The sequence below is a fragment of the Gasterosteus aculeatus genome, chromosome 7, assembly GCF_964276395.1.
Source record: "Gasterosteus aculeatus chromosome 7, fGasAcu3.hap1.1, whole genome shotgun sequence".
NCBI lineage: Eukaryota > Metazoa > Chordata > Actinopteri > Perciformes > Gasterosteidae > Gasterosteus > Gasterosteus aculeatus.
Genome location: NC_135694.1, coordinates 25593872 through 25610263, shown reverse-complemented (window position 1 = coordinate 25610263; position 16392 = coordinate 25593872). Strand labels below are relative to the sequence as shown.

The 16392-nt window shown below is 42.7% G+C and overlaps 1 protein-coding gene across 12 annotated transcripts in view; it reads left to right on the top strand.

Annotated features, from left to right (window-relative positions):
- The window catches only part of LOC120821566 (neurexin-2), a 90521-nt gene that overhangs the window by 33861 nt on the left and 40268 nt on the right, over positions 1-16392 (top strand). For 8 of the 12 annotated variants that reach the window (XM_078106711.1, XM_040180260.2, XM_078106712.1 and 5 more), the window contains 9 exons: positions 322-751; positions 1386-1769; positions 2556-2759; positions 4933-4959; positions 8527-8646; positions 8738-9119; positions 9469-9659; positions 10015-10188; positions 11763-11882. In XM_078106711.1, coding sequence (XP_077962837.1) covers positions 322-751; positions 1386-1769; positions 2556-2759; positions 4933-4959; positions 8527-8646; positions 8738-9119; positions 9469-9659; positions 10015-10188; positions 11763-11882 — 2032 coding nt within the window. The remainder of the gene's footprint in view (positions 1-321; positions 752-1385; positions 1770-2555; positions 2760-4932; positions 4960-8526; positions 8647-8737; positions 9120-9468; positions 9660-10014; positions 10189-11762; positions 11883-16392) is intronic. The other 4 variants (XM_078106716.1, XM_040180266.2, XM_078106714.1 and 1 more) reach the window with 1 other exon arrangement.

Sequence of the window (16392 nt, the reverse complement as noted above, 5' to 3'; positions counted from 1 at the left end):
ACCTTTTTTTGTTTTGTTTGACTGAAACACAATGCGTTCAGTTCTATATTCTTTTTAAATCTCCGCACGGACACACAGTCAGGAACAATCTTGGCGAGATGTGATTCTTTCTTCAAAGGCCTCAACATTTGTCTAATTGAATCTCTGGAAATTAAATTGTCAGGACATTTCATGGAGGATTTATCATTTTCTGCATATTCTTGCGAATGCCGCTGGACTGTTTCGATTATTATATTTATGAATTAGTGAAATCCAACCATTGCAGTAATGCATTGCCTTCTCCACCTGTCATCTCACCACAACATCTATCTCAATCATTAGGTGGTCTACAAGAATAACGAGTTTAGACTGGCTCTGTCACGACTGGCTGAACAGCAAGACCCGAAGATCAGTATCCATGGTGACCTGAAATTCAGCTGCCAGGACGTGGAAGCCCTGGAGCCGGTCACCTTCGACACGCCTTCCGCCTACTTGACATTGCCCAGGTGGAACACAAAGAAGACGGGCGCCATATCTTTTGACTTCCGCACCACGGAGCCCGCGGGCCTGCTGCTGTTCAGCCACGGCAGCCTGCAGGGCGCGCGGCCCAACAGGAAGCCCAGGGCCGACTTCTTCGCCATGGAGCTGCTGGATGGCTTCCTTTACCTGGTCATGGATATGGGCTCTGGCAGCATAAAGATGAAAGCCAGCAACAAGAGGCTTGATGATGGCGAGTGGTGCCACGTGGATTTTCAAAGGCGGGGGCGAAACGGTGAGAGAATTGTGTGTCTTGGTTAAGACAGGGGAAGCCTCCTGTCTGCTTCTGTTACTGCGTTTTTCCCGGAGTTAGCTGTGGAGCAAAAGCTGTGAAACGGCCGTATGCCAGCATGGATTCTGTCACATCGGCACGCTCTTGCATTTTATTCACCGCGCTGAAGCATGCCTATCGGGTTTTAATTACGATGATATTTTCAGATGCTGTAATCTATGGATGACATTTTGAAATCAGTGTCAACTTATTTCACAAGTGGCCAATTATTCATTCGCCTACTTCCAATTGGGCCTTATTAGTACAAACCAAATGTCTGCCTTATTAGTAAATGCTAAAATACACGCAGTTCATTCTATTTCTTTGGAGACGTTTCTATAAATGTAGCAGATTCATATGACAATGCAGTTTCCTCCCGTTTTCCACAGCAACTTTTATCGTTTTGCCTCATAGAATCCCCTTGCATGAATGACAGTACAGTTTCTTAATCCACACTCTTTGGAACAAGCAGGGACCTTTGCCCTTTTCCTCAATCCCACAGTTTCTTCTCATTTATCACATCCCACACACACCTGTCTTCATTTTCTGCAACAAAAACGTTGCATAAGTACAAATTGACTCACTGCCCACTCTACAGGCTTCATCTCTGTGAACAGCAAAAGCGTCCCCTTCTCCGCTAACGAAGGCAGTGAGATCCTCGACCTCGACGGCGACATGTATCTCGGGGGTTTACCGGACGATCGCCAAGCCCTCATGCTCCCCCCCGAGGTGTGGACCGCCTCCCTCAACCTCGGCTACGTGGGCTGCGTGCGGGACCTCTTCATTGACGGGCAGAGCCGCAACCTGTGGAGGCTGGCGGAGGTCCAGAGCGCTACAGGTGTCAGCAGCTTCTGCACCAGAGAGACTCACGTCAGGTGTGCGAGAGACACCTGTGCCAACGGTGGACACTGCAGGGAGGGCTGGAACCGCCACATTTGTGACTGCAATGTCACCGGCTACCTAGGGCCGAGCTGTGAGAAGGGTAAGAGTTTCTTAGTGGGTGGAGAGGGGGGGAGGGTGATTTCAAAATGCCGCCGCGAAGCACATTGGCTGGTATTTTATTTACTAAGTTTGCAGAGTAGTTGCTGGAAAGTCCCCTTATGTCCCCTTATAGCCTCCCAGGCAATAATAATTTCATTTGCGACCGTGGTATGATTATCTACATACTGAATAACGACATACCTATTTAAATGTGAGTTGAGTACTCTCAACTGAAAGTAGGACTATATACTGTAATAGTATATGTGAGTGTGTGTGTGTGTGTGTGTGTGTGTGTGTGTGTGTGTGTGTGTGTGTGTGTGTGTGTGTGTGTGTATAGTGATTCATTAATGAATTGTCAGTATTATGGAGGTTTCCTGTCTCCCAGCGCTATGAGTGTTTCATTAGAATTGCAGTGCTGCCTCAACAGAGTCATTCTGCCTGAATCACTCTGCATTTACCATGCAGATGGGTTTTTCATAGGGGCCAAATTACACAGATCCATTGGCTAACAGTAAAAGCTAATAGAATGAGGGATATAGAAAAATCCCTTTTGTATTGCACTGCGAGGGGTGAAATCCTCCAGAATTTTGATTGCGGCTGTAATCTCGCTGCTGTCTCTCTACACGCTCCGGGCTTTTTCTGCCATCTGGTGCAACTGATGAAAACTGCAATCCCAAAAAATGATATCACGCCTCGAATTCACGTCTCGTTCCACACATGGCGCTTTGCGCTGTGATTCCCTTCTGGGTTTTCAATGTCACGCTTTTCCTCTTCCTGAAATCCGCAGAGGCCACCGTGGTGAGCTACGACGGCAGCATGTACCTGAAGGTGGTGATGCCAAGGACGCTGCACACGGAGGCCGAGGACGTGTCCCTCCGCTTCATGTCCCAGAGGGCCTTCGGCCTGCTGATGGCCAGCACCTCTCAACAGTCGGCAGACACCCTCCGTCTGGAGCTGGACGGAGGGAGAGTGAAACTCACTGTGAACCTGGGTAATGCTGCTCGGGCGAATAGGGGAAATTAATACCAGTTGACCTTTAAGGGAGCGTCACCAAGCTGGAGTTCTCTCGATATTAATTTTTCCTCTGACTCTCCCATTGTCATCTTCATACACAATGACTACAGTTGCCTAAAAAGACCAGGACATCCCTTGAAGCTTTCGCATGTTGTGAGAATTTATTTGTAATATTTTTAGAGACCAATGGTGGTTTTGTCAGATTTATTCAGTGCAATTTTAATTGACTTAGTTTAGTGAATTGAATAGTAAATGGACAGTTTTAAATCGAGGGAATGACATGAAAAAACAAAGCGATAACATAATGAAATGTGGACATACACATTTTGATTGGGGTGAAGGTAAGAATTTACCCCTTAATCTCTTTTCTCCAAATAAACTTGGGTTTCCTTCTAGAAGGAAATGAGAAAGTGGTCAATCTTTGAGTGAAATAGTTTAACCTTTAAGGAAGTTAGATAGTTGCCAGACACCCACTCAGTCATTAAAATTCCAATACATAACCACAACCACGTGCCTGAAAAGACAGAAATGTATTTCCAAAAGCTTGCCCTTAAATCCTGGGCATCTTTTCAATTTTTAATAGAAATACCTATGAAACTCAAGAGATTGAATTTTTTAAACAACTGTAGGTGTGTATGCATACTCTGCTTCCACCTTCTCTCTCTCTCTCTCTCTCCCTCTCTCTCTCTCTCTCTCTCTCTCTCTCTCAGTTCATCCAGTGGTCAGGTCTCATCTGACCGTCTCGGCTCTTTCAGCCCTTCAACGGCTCGTCTGCAGTTCAAGGAGAAGGCAGTCAGAGACCAGATCCGCCATTACTCTGAGATATTACCGCTTAGACCGCTCACTCCACCGTTGTGGCCATAGTAGTTCCCTCCCCTCACATTTACTGGTCCAGTTTGGACTCGCTTCACTGAGTAGAGGGTACCAGGGGTGGACACACACACTTTTTGCCTCAGACACGCTCACGCACACACGCACACACACACACACACACACACTCTCTGGTCTCTGGTTGTCTGTATCCACTGCTCTGTGATGGTTGACAGCTTGAGAGCACACCTCAGCCACATGACTTAACACCGACGCCTTCATGTGCAGTAGATAAATTGGTTTTTATTTTTCAGAACATGTCAATGATGAGTGAGGTTAAAGAGTAGAAATGTGAATATGTGAGATATCCTCAGAAGGAATTAGTTGTGGTAGACAGGTAAATTCTAACAATGAGCTCAAATCTGGACTTGCCTCATGTTCGTGGTGTAAAGTTAATTGTGGCTGCAGGTTGTGCAAATTGCCATTTTCCTCTTTAATTAACTTGGACAACACATAACCACCGGCCCTACAGTGGGAGCAGTAGACTGGGACATTTCAGTTAGCATCAGTTTAAGTTTAAGAGTAAAAAACAGATCACGGTTTGGACTTTTGGGTAGAGGTGCATTGGCAGAAGAGTGCATAGCCCTTAGACACTTTGAATTACACATGCATGACCTTCTCAGTAGTGTCAGGGAAATGAATCAATCACGTTAATGTCACTAACAGTCTGAATATATTTAGGTTGACCTCAACAAATGTAATGCAAGAGGCAATACTGTACGTCCCCAAAAAAACAAAAAGATTAGAACTCATGAGAAAATGTATTTATTGAAAATGAATTGCACTCCTTTGGCTGGTTTTAAAATCTGAAATACCCAAACTCCAGCACATTTTTTCTTATTTGCTTCAGGCGATTTAGCACACAGCATGTCCACTGTGTTACCCTGGAACTCGCAACAGTCGCAACATCCGAAACAGTCAAATCCATTTGCAGACATCTGAATGTAAGCAGCCGTATCCGAGCCGAACAATACTCCTGGTGCACCTCCATTTTCACCTTATTGATCCCGGCTCTGATCTGGTCTATTGTTCTAATAGCAGTGCCAGACACATGCTGAGGCTTTTCCTTTCACTCATTGTTCCTTTTCCTAATGTCATACACATACTCACTACAGGGGAGGAAAGTGGCCGTTTAGACTCTCAAGCCTGTCCCCGGAAGGTGGGCTCTGAAAAGCACTGAACTTTCTGCAGAATGTACCTTGAAGGATGTGAAATATTCTCCACTTTTGTGCTGTTCTTTTTTTCTTTTAACCTCACCATCTCACTCTCTCTCTCACCAGATTGTATCAGGATAGACTGTAATCTCAGTAAGTGTCTCCTATGATTATTAACTGTACCATGATTAAGAAAACATGCACTGTGGTATGATGGAATGCCTCTTGCTCTTTTCTCTCATGAAACAGAGCTTGATTTCTTTCCCTAATTTTTGACTGGAGCTGTTATCTCACAAGCATGATTACAAAGATGAGAACAAGTATAGACTTCATTGTGCGTTTAAATACAATTTGCATTTTCGGAACTATTTTCATATTTTCATTATAACATAACTGTCTAGTAATCAAATTTAGATAGATTTAACTTACAGAAGCCTGTTATTTGTTCCAATGAGTGCGTCATTCATTTGCTTGTAACAAATTTGCCAACATAGCTGATAATTGGGAACAGTTCAACAACAATCTGTAAATATCTGCTGCGAAAAAAAGGAGCCCCTCCGTTTTTATTACTGAGTAATTCCGCAGCACTGGCAGCGCTCATGTTCTTTTAGAGATTAAACTGATATCTGACCAATATATGAGTACAAAGCAAGACTGAAAAAGGAAAAATGTTAGATGTCAGTGTGAGCAGTTTTTGCAGCATTTTAGTTTATGAAGTTGTGGAACATATTATTTGTAGGTTGTTAGTCTAACTACTCATCATGCATCAACAGACACTAATAATCTTGCTTTACTACAACTCAGAGAACATTTTAAGAGGCATACTGTACCAGATGTGCTATAAAATGCAGTGTGAACAAGCAGGGTGCAGTAAATTTACTGTATAAAATATCTGAAATCTCTCAACATGACAAATAAATATGACAGTGAATCATCACATTCTCATGAGACATAGGGCATTTAAACAAGCAGACATACTCCTAGTGATTAAAAGGCGGATGAACGCCAAAGGCAGATTTTTTCTCTGTCTCAACAATAGATATTCTTCTGTACTTTTGTGAAACGGAGTGATACCTTAGGGATTCACCAGCGTCATGTATGGTGTATATTGTCGCTCTCTCCTGATAGTGAGAGACAGGCAGTTTAGATTTTTGGTTCAGACCACAGCAGAGGGATAAAAGCTATTGGCAGTGGAGAGGTGAATGACCCTCCGATATAGATCATCCATTACAGAGGAGGCTTATGAATGCTTATGAAAGTTTTCTCTGTATTCGTGTGCTGGCTAAAAGCTTGTTTACACCCTTCATGTATGAATAATTCCTCGATTATCTCGCGTAAAAGGTTTCACTGTTAATGTTCAATTTGCAGCCTAAACATTAGTCATTATGTTTCATTTTATGTACTCAAACATATTTTAACCTTTAACCACGTGCGATAAGAAAAACAATAATCTGCACTCTGTATTGTAATTTTGTCTCATGTGGGTCTGTTGACCTGAGATGATGATTGAATGGCAGCAAATATATATATATATATAGCAAAAGGGAATCTTTAACCTTTAACAGGTAACGGCAGGAACAGTATGTGAGCCTATAAGTTATAGTCCATTTTATTGAACGGATTACATTGTTTTTCTCTGATTGAGGTGAGTCGTTTGTGTGCATTACGTGTGTGTGTGTGTGTGTGTGTGTGTGTGTGTGTGTGTGTGTGTGTGTGTGGATAGTGTTGATGTCCTTAAATCAGTTCAATGGCCTACCTGAAGGAGAGCAATTTACAGCCATTTTTTAAATGGCTCATTACACTCAAAATAAATTAGGATATGCTTGAAAATGATCATTTTAATATATCTTTTATCACCTCAACTCTCTGCATAATAAAAAGCCCTCTCCACCAGCAGATGGCAATGTACCATCATGCACTGTCGACAGCTTAAATGTGCTGGATGTGCGTGTCTTTGTGGGCCAAATGAACCATCGTGCTGCTGAATTGTGCTGTATGTGTGCTACAATAGTGACCGATGGCAATTTGACTATGTGGATGGCACATTGATAGATGTTATGGTTGTTAACAGGAAATTAAGCTACATGTTTTGAGTTGCAGAGTTGACGGCCTAGATAATTAAAATGGTTATCACTTAGTGAGCGTTATCTCTTTGCAGAATCACAGCTTCCACCGTGGACTCCTTGCGAATTGCCTCTACCTTTGAGGATTATCTTTTGACTTTATTCAGATTTCTCAGTTGATGGATCTTGCGAGCGTATAGCTTCAAAGAGACGGCCCATCTGCTTGTAAGTTGTCAGAGGGAGGGAAATTGTTGCTCCTGGTTGGTTCTCTGTAATGTTGAATGTTGGGAATAATGGTACACAACACACTTTTGAGAAGAGGGATTTTGTCCTACAAAATTACCACCACATGCTTTGATTAACATGCACTTCCCCGTGTTCAAAGTTTCCGCTCACTCACAATGCTGACCCGTATAACTGCGCCATGCCTTTGAAGTTATCCTGGTATTAAAAATGAATCAAATTTAATTTGAACTCAGAATCAAACTCGACGACATCGGCTCTTTGCATGTGCGGCTTGCTCTCGCGCTTCTGGAAGCTGGGCTCGCAAAGCAAAGGCACTTTGACAGGGACCCGCATTTCAAAGGGTTTACAGTCAGATGTCTGTGTGAAAACAGTATATTCCAGTAATTGTACATCCCGCTGTGGTGTAGGAGATGGTTCGGGATCACTGAAATTTAATATAGATACTGTGCAGTCAGTTCTACTGTGAGTGCTTCCCTTTATTTACTGAAACATGTTTTCTTTATAGCCTCACTTACAAATTAAACTACAGCAAAGGGCTGAAAAGGTTTGGTCTCTTTGTCCCCACTGTCCCCCACTGTTTTCATAATGGAGATAAATTATAAGATAAACATAATACAAGATAAACATGTCTGATTTTGTGTTTGACCTCATTCCAGCAAGTGGGTTGTTATCAGAATCGAAGTAGATCGCAGGATAATCCGTGTGGTGAGCGTAGCCGATATTTGGCAGGTGGACGGGGGACACAGTCTCAAGTTGCAGTTTTCTTTCCTCCGGGGACAAAACTGTGCAGTGTTCGGAAACCAGTTGATGTTTTTACCATTTATTGCCCTCTGTACGTCCCCTGTAATTCTCCTACACCCTGAGCTCAATTAGACAGACAAACCCCTGGGGGCACACTCAGCTTAGGCATGGCCAATTAGTTTCCCAAGCGATGTCAGAACTCCTTTGAACTGCCGCGTCGGCCTGTTGCATAGCCACTGATTCGGAGTGACGGTGCTGCAGTGGCGAGCTTCTGCACTGTGACCTAATTTGAAAGCAGCGAGAAAGGCAGAGTATAGTGTAGAAATCTTGAAACATAAGATTTGAGCCCAGGCTCTGGATCATATAATTTTTCCCCAGATGACACACGGATAAAATCACTCTACAAAGAGAAAGCATGGATCATTCTACTACAGTAGGTAAATTATTTGACACATGTAGTCTATATATCCGATGAATAGGAGATTTCTCCTTCACATGTGTATTCAGTAATCGGTTGCAGGTGAATGTTGACAGTTATCCGTGTGTGTGTGTGTGAGAGTTCTTCTGGAAGTGAATGAATGAATTGAATGTGAAGTGTGAGCTTCGTGTGGAAAGGGTGTAGACTGAGCTGATGTGGTGTGATTGTCACTTGACTCTTTCCTCCTCTCAGGCAAGGGACCAGAGGTACTCCTTGTAGGCGAGAAGCTGAATGACAATGAGTGGCACACAGTGAAGGTGGTGCGGCGTGGGAAGAATCTGCAGCTTTCTGTGGATAATGTGACAGTGGAAGGTATATAGTAGGAAGGAAGGCGCTGTCAAGGTAAAAGGTACAGATGTCGAAAAGGTTTATGAAATCTAAGCTGCAGTTTTTGATTCCTCAGGTCACATGACTGGCGCCCACACCCGTCTGGAGTTCAGTAACATTGAAACAGGCATCATGACCGAGCGGCGTTTCATCTCCGTGATGCCTTCCAACTTCATCGGCCATCTGCAAGCTCTCTCCTTCAACGGGATGCTCTATCTGGACCAGTGCAAGAATGGAGACATCTCCTACTGCGAGCTGAATGCTCGATTCGGCATGAGGCACATTGTGGCCAATCCTGTAACTTTTCTAGCGCAAGCCAGCTACTTGGCCTTCTCCACTTTGCAGGCTTACGCCTCCATGCACCTCTTCTTCCAGTTCAAAACCACCAGTCCCGACGGCCTGATACTTTACAACTCTGGAGATGGTAGCGACTTCATCGTGGTGGAGCTGGTCAAAGGGTAAGGGCGCTCGGACTGAGCCGGGATTTACGTGCAGGGCGCGTCTGAGGAACGATAGAAGGGTCTATTTGGCAGAGGAGCTATTGATTATTTTTCAGACACAAAGGTTACAATGTTTTGCTGAATATAAATAATTTTGTTAAAGGGACAGGAGCACAAACTGTCGTACCCACACATATTCAACCACGTTATGCTGCGAATGTGTTACCAATGTTTTATTCATTGTCGATCATTTGTGTTCCAGGGAGAATAGAAAACGGAGCACTGCATGCATAATCACATAACAGCCTATGGCATGTTGAGTACTACAGGAGAAATACAAAATGACTGAATCTGCATTGTACTGTAGGTACATCCACTACGTTTTTGACTTGGGAAATGGTCCGTCGCTTATGAAGGGAAACTCTGACAAGCCGCTGAATGACAACCAGTGGCACAGTGTGGTGATCTCCCGGGACAACAACAACGTGCACATCCTTAAGATCGATTCCCGTACCGTCACCCAACACGCCAACGGAGCCCGCAACCTCGATTTGAAGGGTAACTTATCCCAACAATCGTTTATTCGGACAGAGTCAATGCTAACATTCAAATTCGTGTTTCTAATTGAGGTCACTTGGCTGCGTTATGTTCAAGAAGTATCTCTACAAATAAAATAGTCTTTCCCATAGATTGGAGGCCGGGGTTGGATTGAATTAGAGTGCATTGGTTTAACCAAATGTTGTGGCCACTGAGAGTACACACTCTCATACATCTTAATGATTTTTATATAATGTATTCATTTACGAAATATTTGTATCCTTCACCATGTCTGTGTGGCCGTCCAATGTTTTAAGGCGTACACCAACATACACTCGATTGTGATCTTCTTTTGTCCCACTCGTGTGTCTCACAGGGGAGCTGTACGTGGGTGGTGTTGGGAAGAGCATGTACAGCAGCCTGCCCAGGCTAATAGCCTCCCGGGAGGGATACCAGGGCTGCCTGGCATCCGTGGACCTAAATGGAAGACTCCCCGACCTGTTGGCTGATGCCCTTCACAAGGTGGGGGAGGTGGAGCACGGCTGTGGAGGTGAGGACGGCAGCACACTTCCTAATATCAGGGTAGAAATGAAACCAGAGGATCTCAGAGTGACACAGAAAACTAATCACACCACATTTGTTATGGTGTTAAACTGAATGCGCCAGTATGATTGTTCAGCGAAGACATTCTGTGGTATTTTTTATTTCTGATTAAACACGCCTACATGTAATAGTTTCCCTCCACAGTCAACATGTCCAGTAACTGTCCAGTGTTGTTGAGGTTGACATTTGGGTGAAGGCCATGTAGTCCGCCAGATCAATAATGTCTTCCTTTTTGGAGCCTGAGTGATCAACTCTACAACATTATGTATTAGCGGGGTGGACATAGTAAAATGAATTGAACAAATAGTCCTTTAATAGGATTGGGCACATAGTTTCATTGTTTTAGGTTTCTTTTAAAAGAAGTTGCAGAGACACAAACAAAGTCAGACAGCCTGTAAGGGTTCCAGGTATTAGAACCCAAAAGCACAACTCTGAGACAGAAATCCAATTAAAGTTCTTTACTCATACAGGCAGGGTCAAAACCGGGATAGCAGTCCAACGGGCAAACAAATCCAGAGGGGCAGGCAGGGAATCCGTAAACGAGGATAGGCAGGGTTCAGAACCAGGATGGCAATCCGACAGGTGGACAAATCCAAAAAGGGGCAGGAGAAGAGTTTGTGGTCAAAAAAGGCAGGCTAAGTCAGGACGGGATATCAGGTCATCGGAAAACTTGGCATACTCACAAGACAATCTGGGAGAGGACAAGTGGAAGTGTGGGGACCTAAATAGTGAGGGTCCAATGAGGGAATGGGCTGCAGGTGGGAAGGGCATGAGATGATTTCTTGTTGATGACAGGATCTGGAATGACAGTAGAGGTAATTGACAAGAAAGCAGGCAGGCAGGCAGGAGAAAAACTAATAAGATGGAGAATTCGTGACACAGTCCTTCACATTACCTGTAATCTTTGTGAGGGTAAGCTTTCCACTTTTGCTCGGCGCTGCCATGCGAGCCTCTGCAGGCGGCGCCGAGCGTGAACAGAGCGCTTATGCTCTCAGCGCTGCAGTATTCTCCAAGACGCCAGAGGGTTTACAGACAAAAGGTTCTTTGAAGAATCAAAAAGACAATGACTGCAGCTATAGATATGCACACCGACCGTAAGCCTTACCGGCAGGAAACCGTAAAACAACCTCCACACTGCCGAGGACGCCATTAACTGTAAACTCATATCACATCTTTATGGACTACTTTATTTCCTTTGCGTAAGCCCCTGTAAAGAAAACAAGTCAAGTGCTATTTGCATTGTGAAGAAACAAAGGTTGAATATCCTGTAAGCAATTGTATTTGGCTGGAATTGTCTTATTTTTAATGGCTACAGTTGTGTTGCTGAACTTCCTTTTCTAGAGCCGAAGTCGTAACGTCACTCACATATTAATAATTTCTGTGAAAAGAAAAATATCTGGAGACACACTGTGCAATATTTACTGGCTGAGTACGACATATTTATCCCTTTTGGATTGTAGTGAAGGGGCATAAAAATAAAGAGACAAAGCACCTGCTAAATCTGCTGTCTGCACCCTGCAGGTCCCAGCACCACCTGTACAGAGGACTCCTGCCACCACCAGGGAGTGTGTTTGCAGCTGTGGGAGGGATTCTCGTGTGACTGCACCATGACCACCTACGGGGGGCCGTTCTGCAGCGACCGTAAGTGCAGCCGTATTACGCCTCAATTGACTGTAAATATCTGTAAAATTCCTTGTGAAGAACATTCAGCCAACTAAACTAGATGTTATTGTAAATTACAAATAACAAGTTTGCCTGTCTGTCATTCTGCTCAGAAAAAGCAGTGTCAATAGTTGAAGGAATGCATTTTATTTCATCTCTTTATCTAAACTTGTAAACGCCATTTATAAATATTGCCTCTTTTGGCGAGATTTTTATCTTGGATAGTTGGTTTGTCATGTAGAGATGAAACCAGTTAGTGGCCTCTCATTTGTATGAATATCTGTGCTTACGAGTACAAAGCCTTACTCAAGTGACAACAGCAGGATCACATGGGAGGCTCTTTGTGATCGATTGGCCATTTTAACCAAATGTACAGGATCTGAGGCCACATTCTGTCACCGTTGAAATCTGCCACTTCGAGGCTAGGAAAATCAATTTTGTAAAAGGATCGAAAGAGATACAAAGTGTAAGTGATTTGTAGTCAATGAGATACCAAGACACAACTAAAATATTTTTTTTACTTAAAACTTTAAATTTTGAAAAACATGACACGTTTTGCCACACGTAGATATTAGGTCACGTGTGTTGACTTTTCCATTCCATCAACAGAATCCCGCCAAATGTGGGTGACAACTTCTCATTCACAGCACTGTGTCATTTAAGTGCTTTATTGGCTTCCTGTCTTAGCCTTGTCTTATATTTTCAAACACTGACTTTAACAGTCAAATAAAAGCAGTTACATAATAATGCGCATGCATGTGAATTCATTGAGATGGATTGAAATGACATGCTAATTGCACATGACACGTTGATGGCCCCATATTTTGAAACGCTAACCCTTTAACTGCTGCCTTGGCTATATAGAATTTTCTATGTTCTTACTAAGAGGCCTGACTTCTACCAGAAGCTTTTCACTCTTATAATAGCAAGAGATTAATATTAAGCTTATTGGTCCAGTGGCCACGCCGAGTTAAGCTTCAATTGCTGCAGTCATTTGGAATAACTGCAGGAATTGTGCCTTTGTGGTAATTGTTATTGAAATGTACTGTTATGCAGTAGAAGGAAAAGGAAATTGGACTCTGTAGGGGGGCTATTTATGGATCATTTGAAAGTGATTCTGTGTCAGAAAGTCATGTTTGCAGGAAAGAGATATTTTGAATTTACTATGTTTTTCCTTTGAGAAGCATCTGTTTTGGGAAAATACACCTCATCATTGATATTATAAGCACATTTATTACATTTTTCATTCTGCTTACAGTAACTGTCTAACAATATCCTTTAAGCTTAGACACAAAATAAACTCCAATGTCAATTGCTTACCTACATACCGGCAGTTTGATATTAATGAATTAAGTTGTCTCGTTAATCTTCTTGCTTCTGGTGTTCCAAAGGTAAATACAGAGCCAAATGTGCTAATGCATTGATCTAACCGGAAAGTCAATAGTTTGATCTGTTACGTCAATTACTGGGCCAAGACTTTTTGAACCCGGGTGAAATGTTTATTATGGTGTTCAAGCTGCTATTTGCTTTTTGCATGAGCAAGCAGACTAGAAATAATTGAACAAGGACTATAGTTATTTTTGTCTTCTGTATTCCTCATCAAAAAATGCTGTTGATATCTTTTCTCAACTACGTTTCAAAAAGGGAATAATGTAGATCTTAGATGATCAACCCCAATCTTAGTTGATGCACATCACATCATATAAGTCTGAATTTCAAACTGCCGCCTCAGGCTAAATCTTCATAGCACACTTTCTAATAAGTGTTGCAGACACTTATTCATATTGCATTCATATGCATTCATATTTTGTTGTCAGAGAAAGAGACATGATCTGGCTGTTTGAAGGACATTGAATACAGATCTTGTCAATTTCAATGATGTAACAGCATGGTTCTGTCATTGTGTCTTAATTTTGGACGAGAATTTCTAAACAAGATCGCCATGTTTTTATTCCCCGCAAATGATCCGCCTTCACTTACCAAAAGTCTCCGCCTTGAAGATTACAGGGCTGCTCTACACGAGTTCTTTCAAATAACGAGATCTCCACTGCAATTGTAGGGGAGGAACAAGGAAGTATTCTAGGATTCAAAAGACTGCCATGGAACAATTAAACGCAACAACAAATACATAACAAAAAGAAGAAAAGAAAAGCCGTTCAGTTGCAGCATTTGGGGTTATTCGTTCAGCAGTATTAAGAGAGGACTCTCAATCACGCGGGTGGTAAATGGCATTTTCGGCCAAAATCAAAGGTGAAATCAAAACATCAGGCCAACGAGGAAAAAGCAAGCCTCATTCTTCACATTGAACCATTATCAAAGTCATTGAATCAAAAGGAGGCCGCGACAATAACGTGAAAAAAAGCTATATTTAGGCAGGACAGTGGTTTTGTAGCCATCCGTATAACGAAAGTACAGCGTGTTTCCTCCATTCCACAATCTGCTGCTTAGAATTTTCTCACCAACACTAAAGCCCAAAACAAACACAAAAACATCTCCCACCACCTTTGTTTTTTATTCTGTGTGCCAGTCCACCAGGGCCACCAATCATTCCAAGATTATAAAAGAAAACGGGTTGTTGTGTACAGATTTTTGACCGTTTAACTAAACAATCTAATCATAACTAGAACCTCATTAGAAAGACGGCAGACGTGTGCAAACTTATCGAGCAATCTAGATGCCTGAGTTCATCCTGCAGTACATTTAAATTCATACACACAAAGCAATTTAGCAAGTGCCACAAACATCTGCGCTAATTACCTCGAGGTCGTCATCTCATCACCAAAGTCACCCAAATATATTATGATGTTCTGCGCTCAATTGTCAGCACTGCTTTCTGTAAACATATGGAGGTAGTAATTATTGATTAACCTCTGTAGCTGTAGATTATTCTTTTCTTATATTCATTACCTCTTTATGGATTTTTGCGTCTATGTGTGTGTGTATTGGCGTGCTAATGTGTATGTCTTTGTGTATTTGTGTAATTATTGAGTATTTAGGAAAAATTCCTATTCTTATTTCACTTCCATTTAGCCCAAATTAAACTTGTCAGCTTTGAAAATATGTGTTTCATTGCAGTGTTTAAAGCCACAATGGGGACCCGCTGATTTGAACTTTATGTACCACCGCTTTTGCAGTGTCTTAACAAGCCTCTATAGCGTGTCCCTCAACAAATGCACCCTGCATATTTGAAAAGTATATGAAAATTCCACCTGACAAGGCTTTACTTAACAACAGCGCTAACGCCCATCAACCATCTGCAGAGTGGGACCCACCGTCGCCAACAATTTGTAAGTCAACACTTCCTTTGAATGGTTTAATACCCACCGAGGTGAAGCAGACTGTAACCCGAGCCTGCGGCCTGCGGGCATGCTGGCAAGGTACGGAGATTAGGTACTACGCAGCAGCTGTCGTCTTGTCTCGTACAGCAGTTAGCAGCCATTGTATCCCGCTTCCATTTCATTTGTGCTGGAACCACGATGCTTTTCCATTTCCCCAAAGGAGCAGGCTGAGGCTTGGATAATGAAAGGGTTCTATACTGTAATACAGCTCTTTACAACTGCCCCCCCCCCCCCGCCCCCCCTGTGTGGGATGTACGAATCATTACCCCTTGTAATGTTCTCTTGTATATAAATTTCTCCATTGCTTACAACTTCATCCACCAGCTGTTTGGGTTCATTCACTTATATTCTGTCATACGTTATTTTCCTAACTGACTCCTCTCAGCATTTGTAGTTTCTTTGGACATATTACAGCTTTTGTTAGATCGATAAAAAAAAAAAAACATGCACGTGCGAATTGCCAAAAATGTCTGTTGTACACAAGTTAAAACCCTTTGACCATTTCAGGTGGATTCATTCACAATTATGAGTGTATCACAAAGGCCAAACGGATAATCCAGGATAGTGGTTCAGACTTGCATGCCGTGACCGAGGCTCAAGAAAACATGCTGCTGTTCATAACCTGGTGGCCCAGCCGATATGGACTCCTGACACCTGTGAGTCCGGGCCTTATGAAGGCAATGGTTTGGATCGAGAAGACGCGTCTTTAAGGCAACATTGGGTTTGAAAGAGCGAGTACGCACAGCGCAATTGATCCAATTGTACCAACCACTTAAACATCAAATTCAGCACAGTACTAACACTGTGGCAAATGAACTGAGCCTTTGAAAACCTTTAGCCTGAGCTGCTATCTTATAGTAAATGTAAAGCCAGTTAGACCCGCTTTATTTAAATGCACCCCATGCATGCAGGAGTTCATCCCGAAAGAGGGTGTGACCTTTTGTCGATTCTCTACAATTAACTTCAGGGTATTCAAGTCCTGACTGAGCTTGACCTGCTGCTTGCTAAGGATGGCATAACGATACTACAGCCATCATTACTGCGTATAGTAATGATGCAGATTTAAAGCTGCATATAAAGCTGAATTTTGTGCCTGTCAGCAGCTTAATAAAGTTCTATCTGAACACCATAAGGTGCATTAGTCTTTCCAA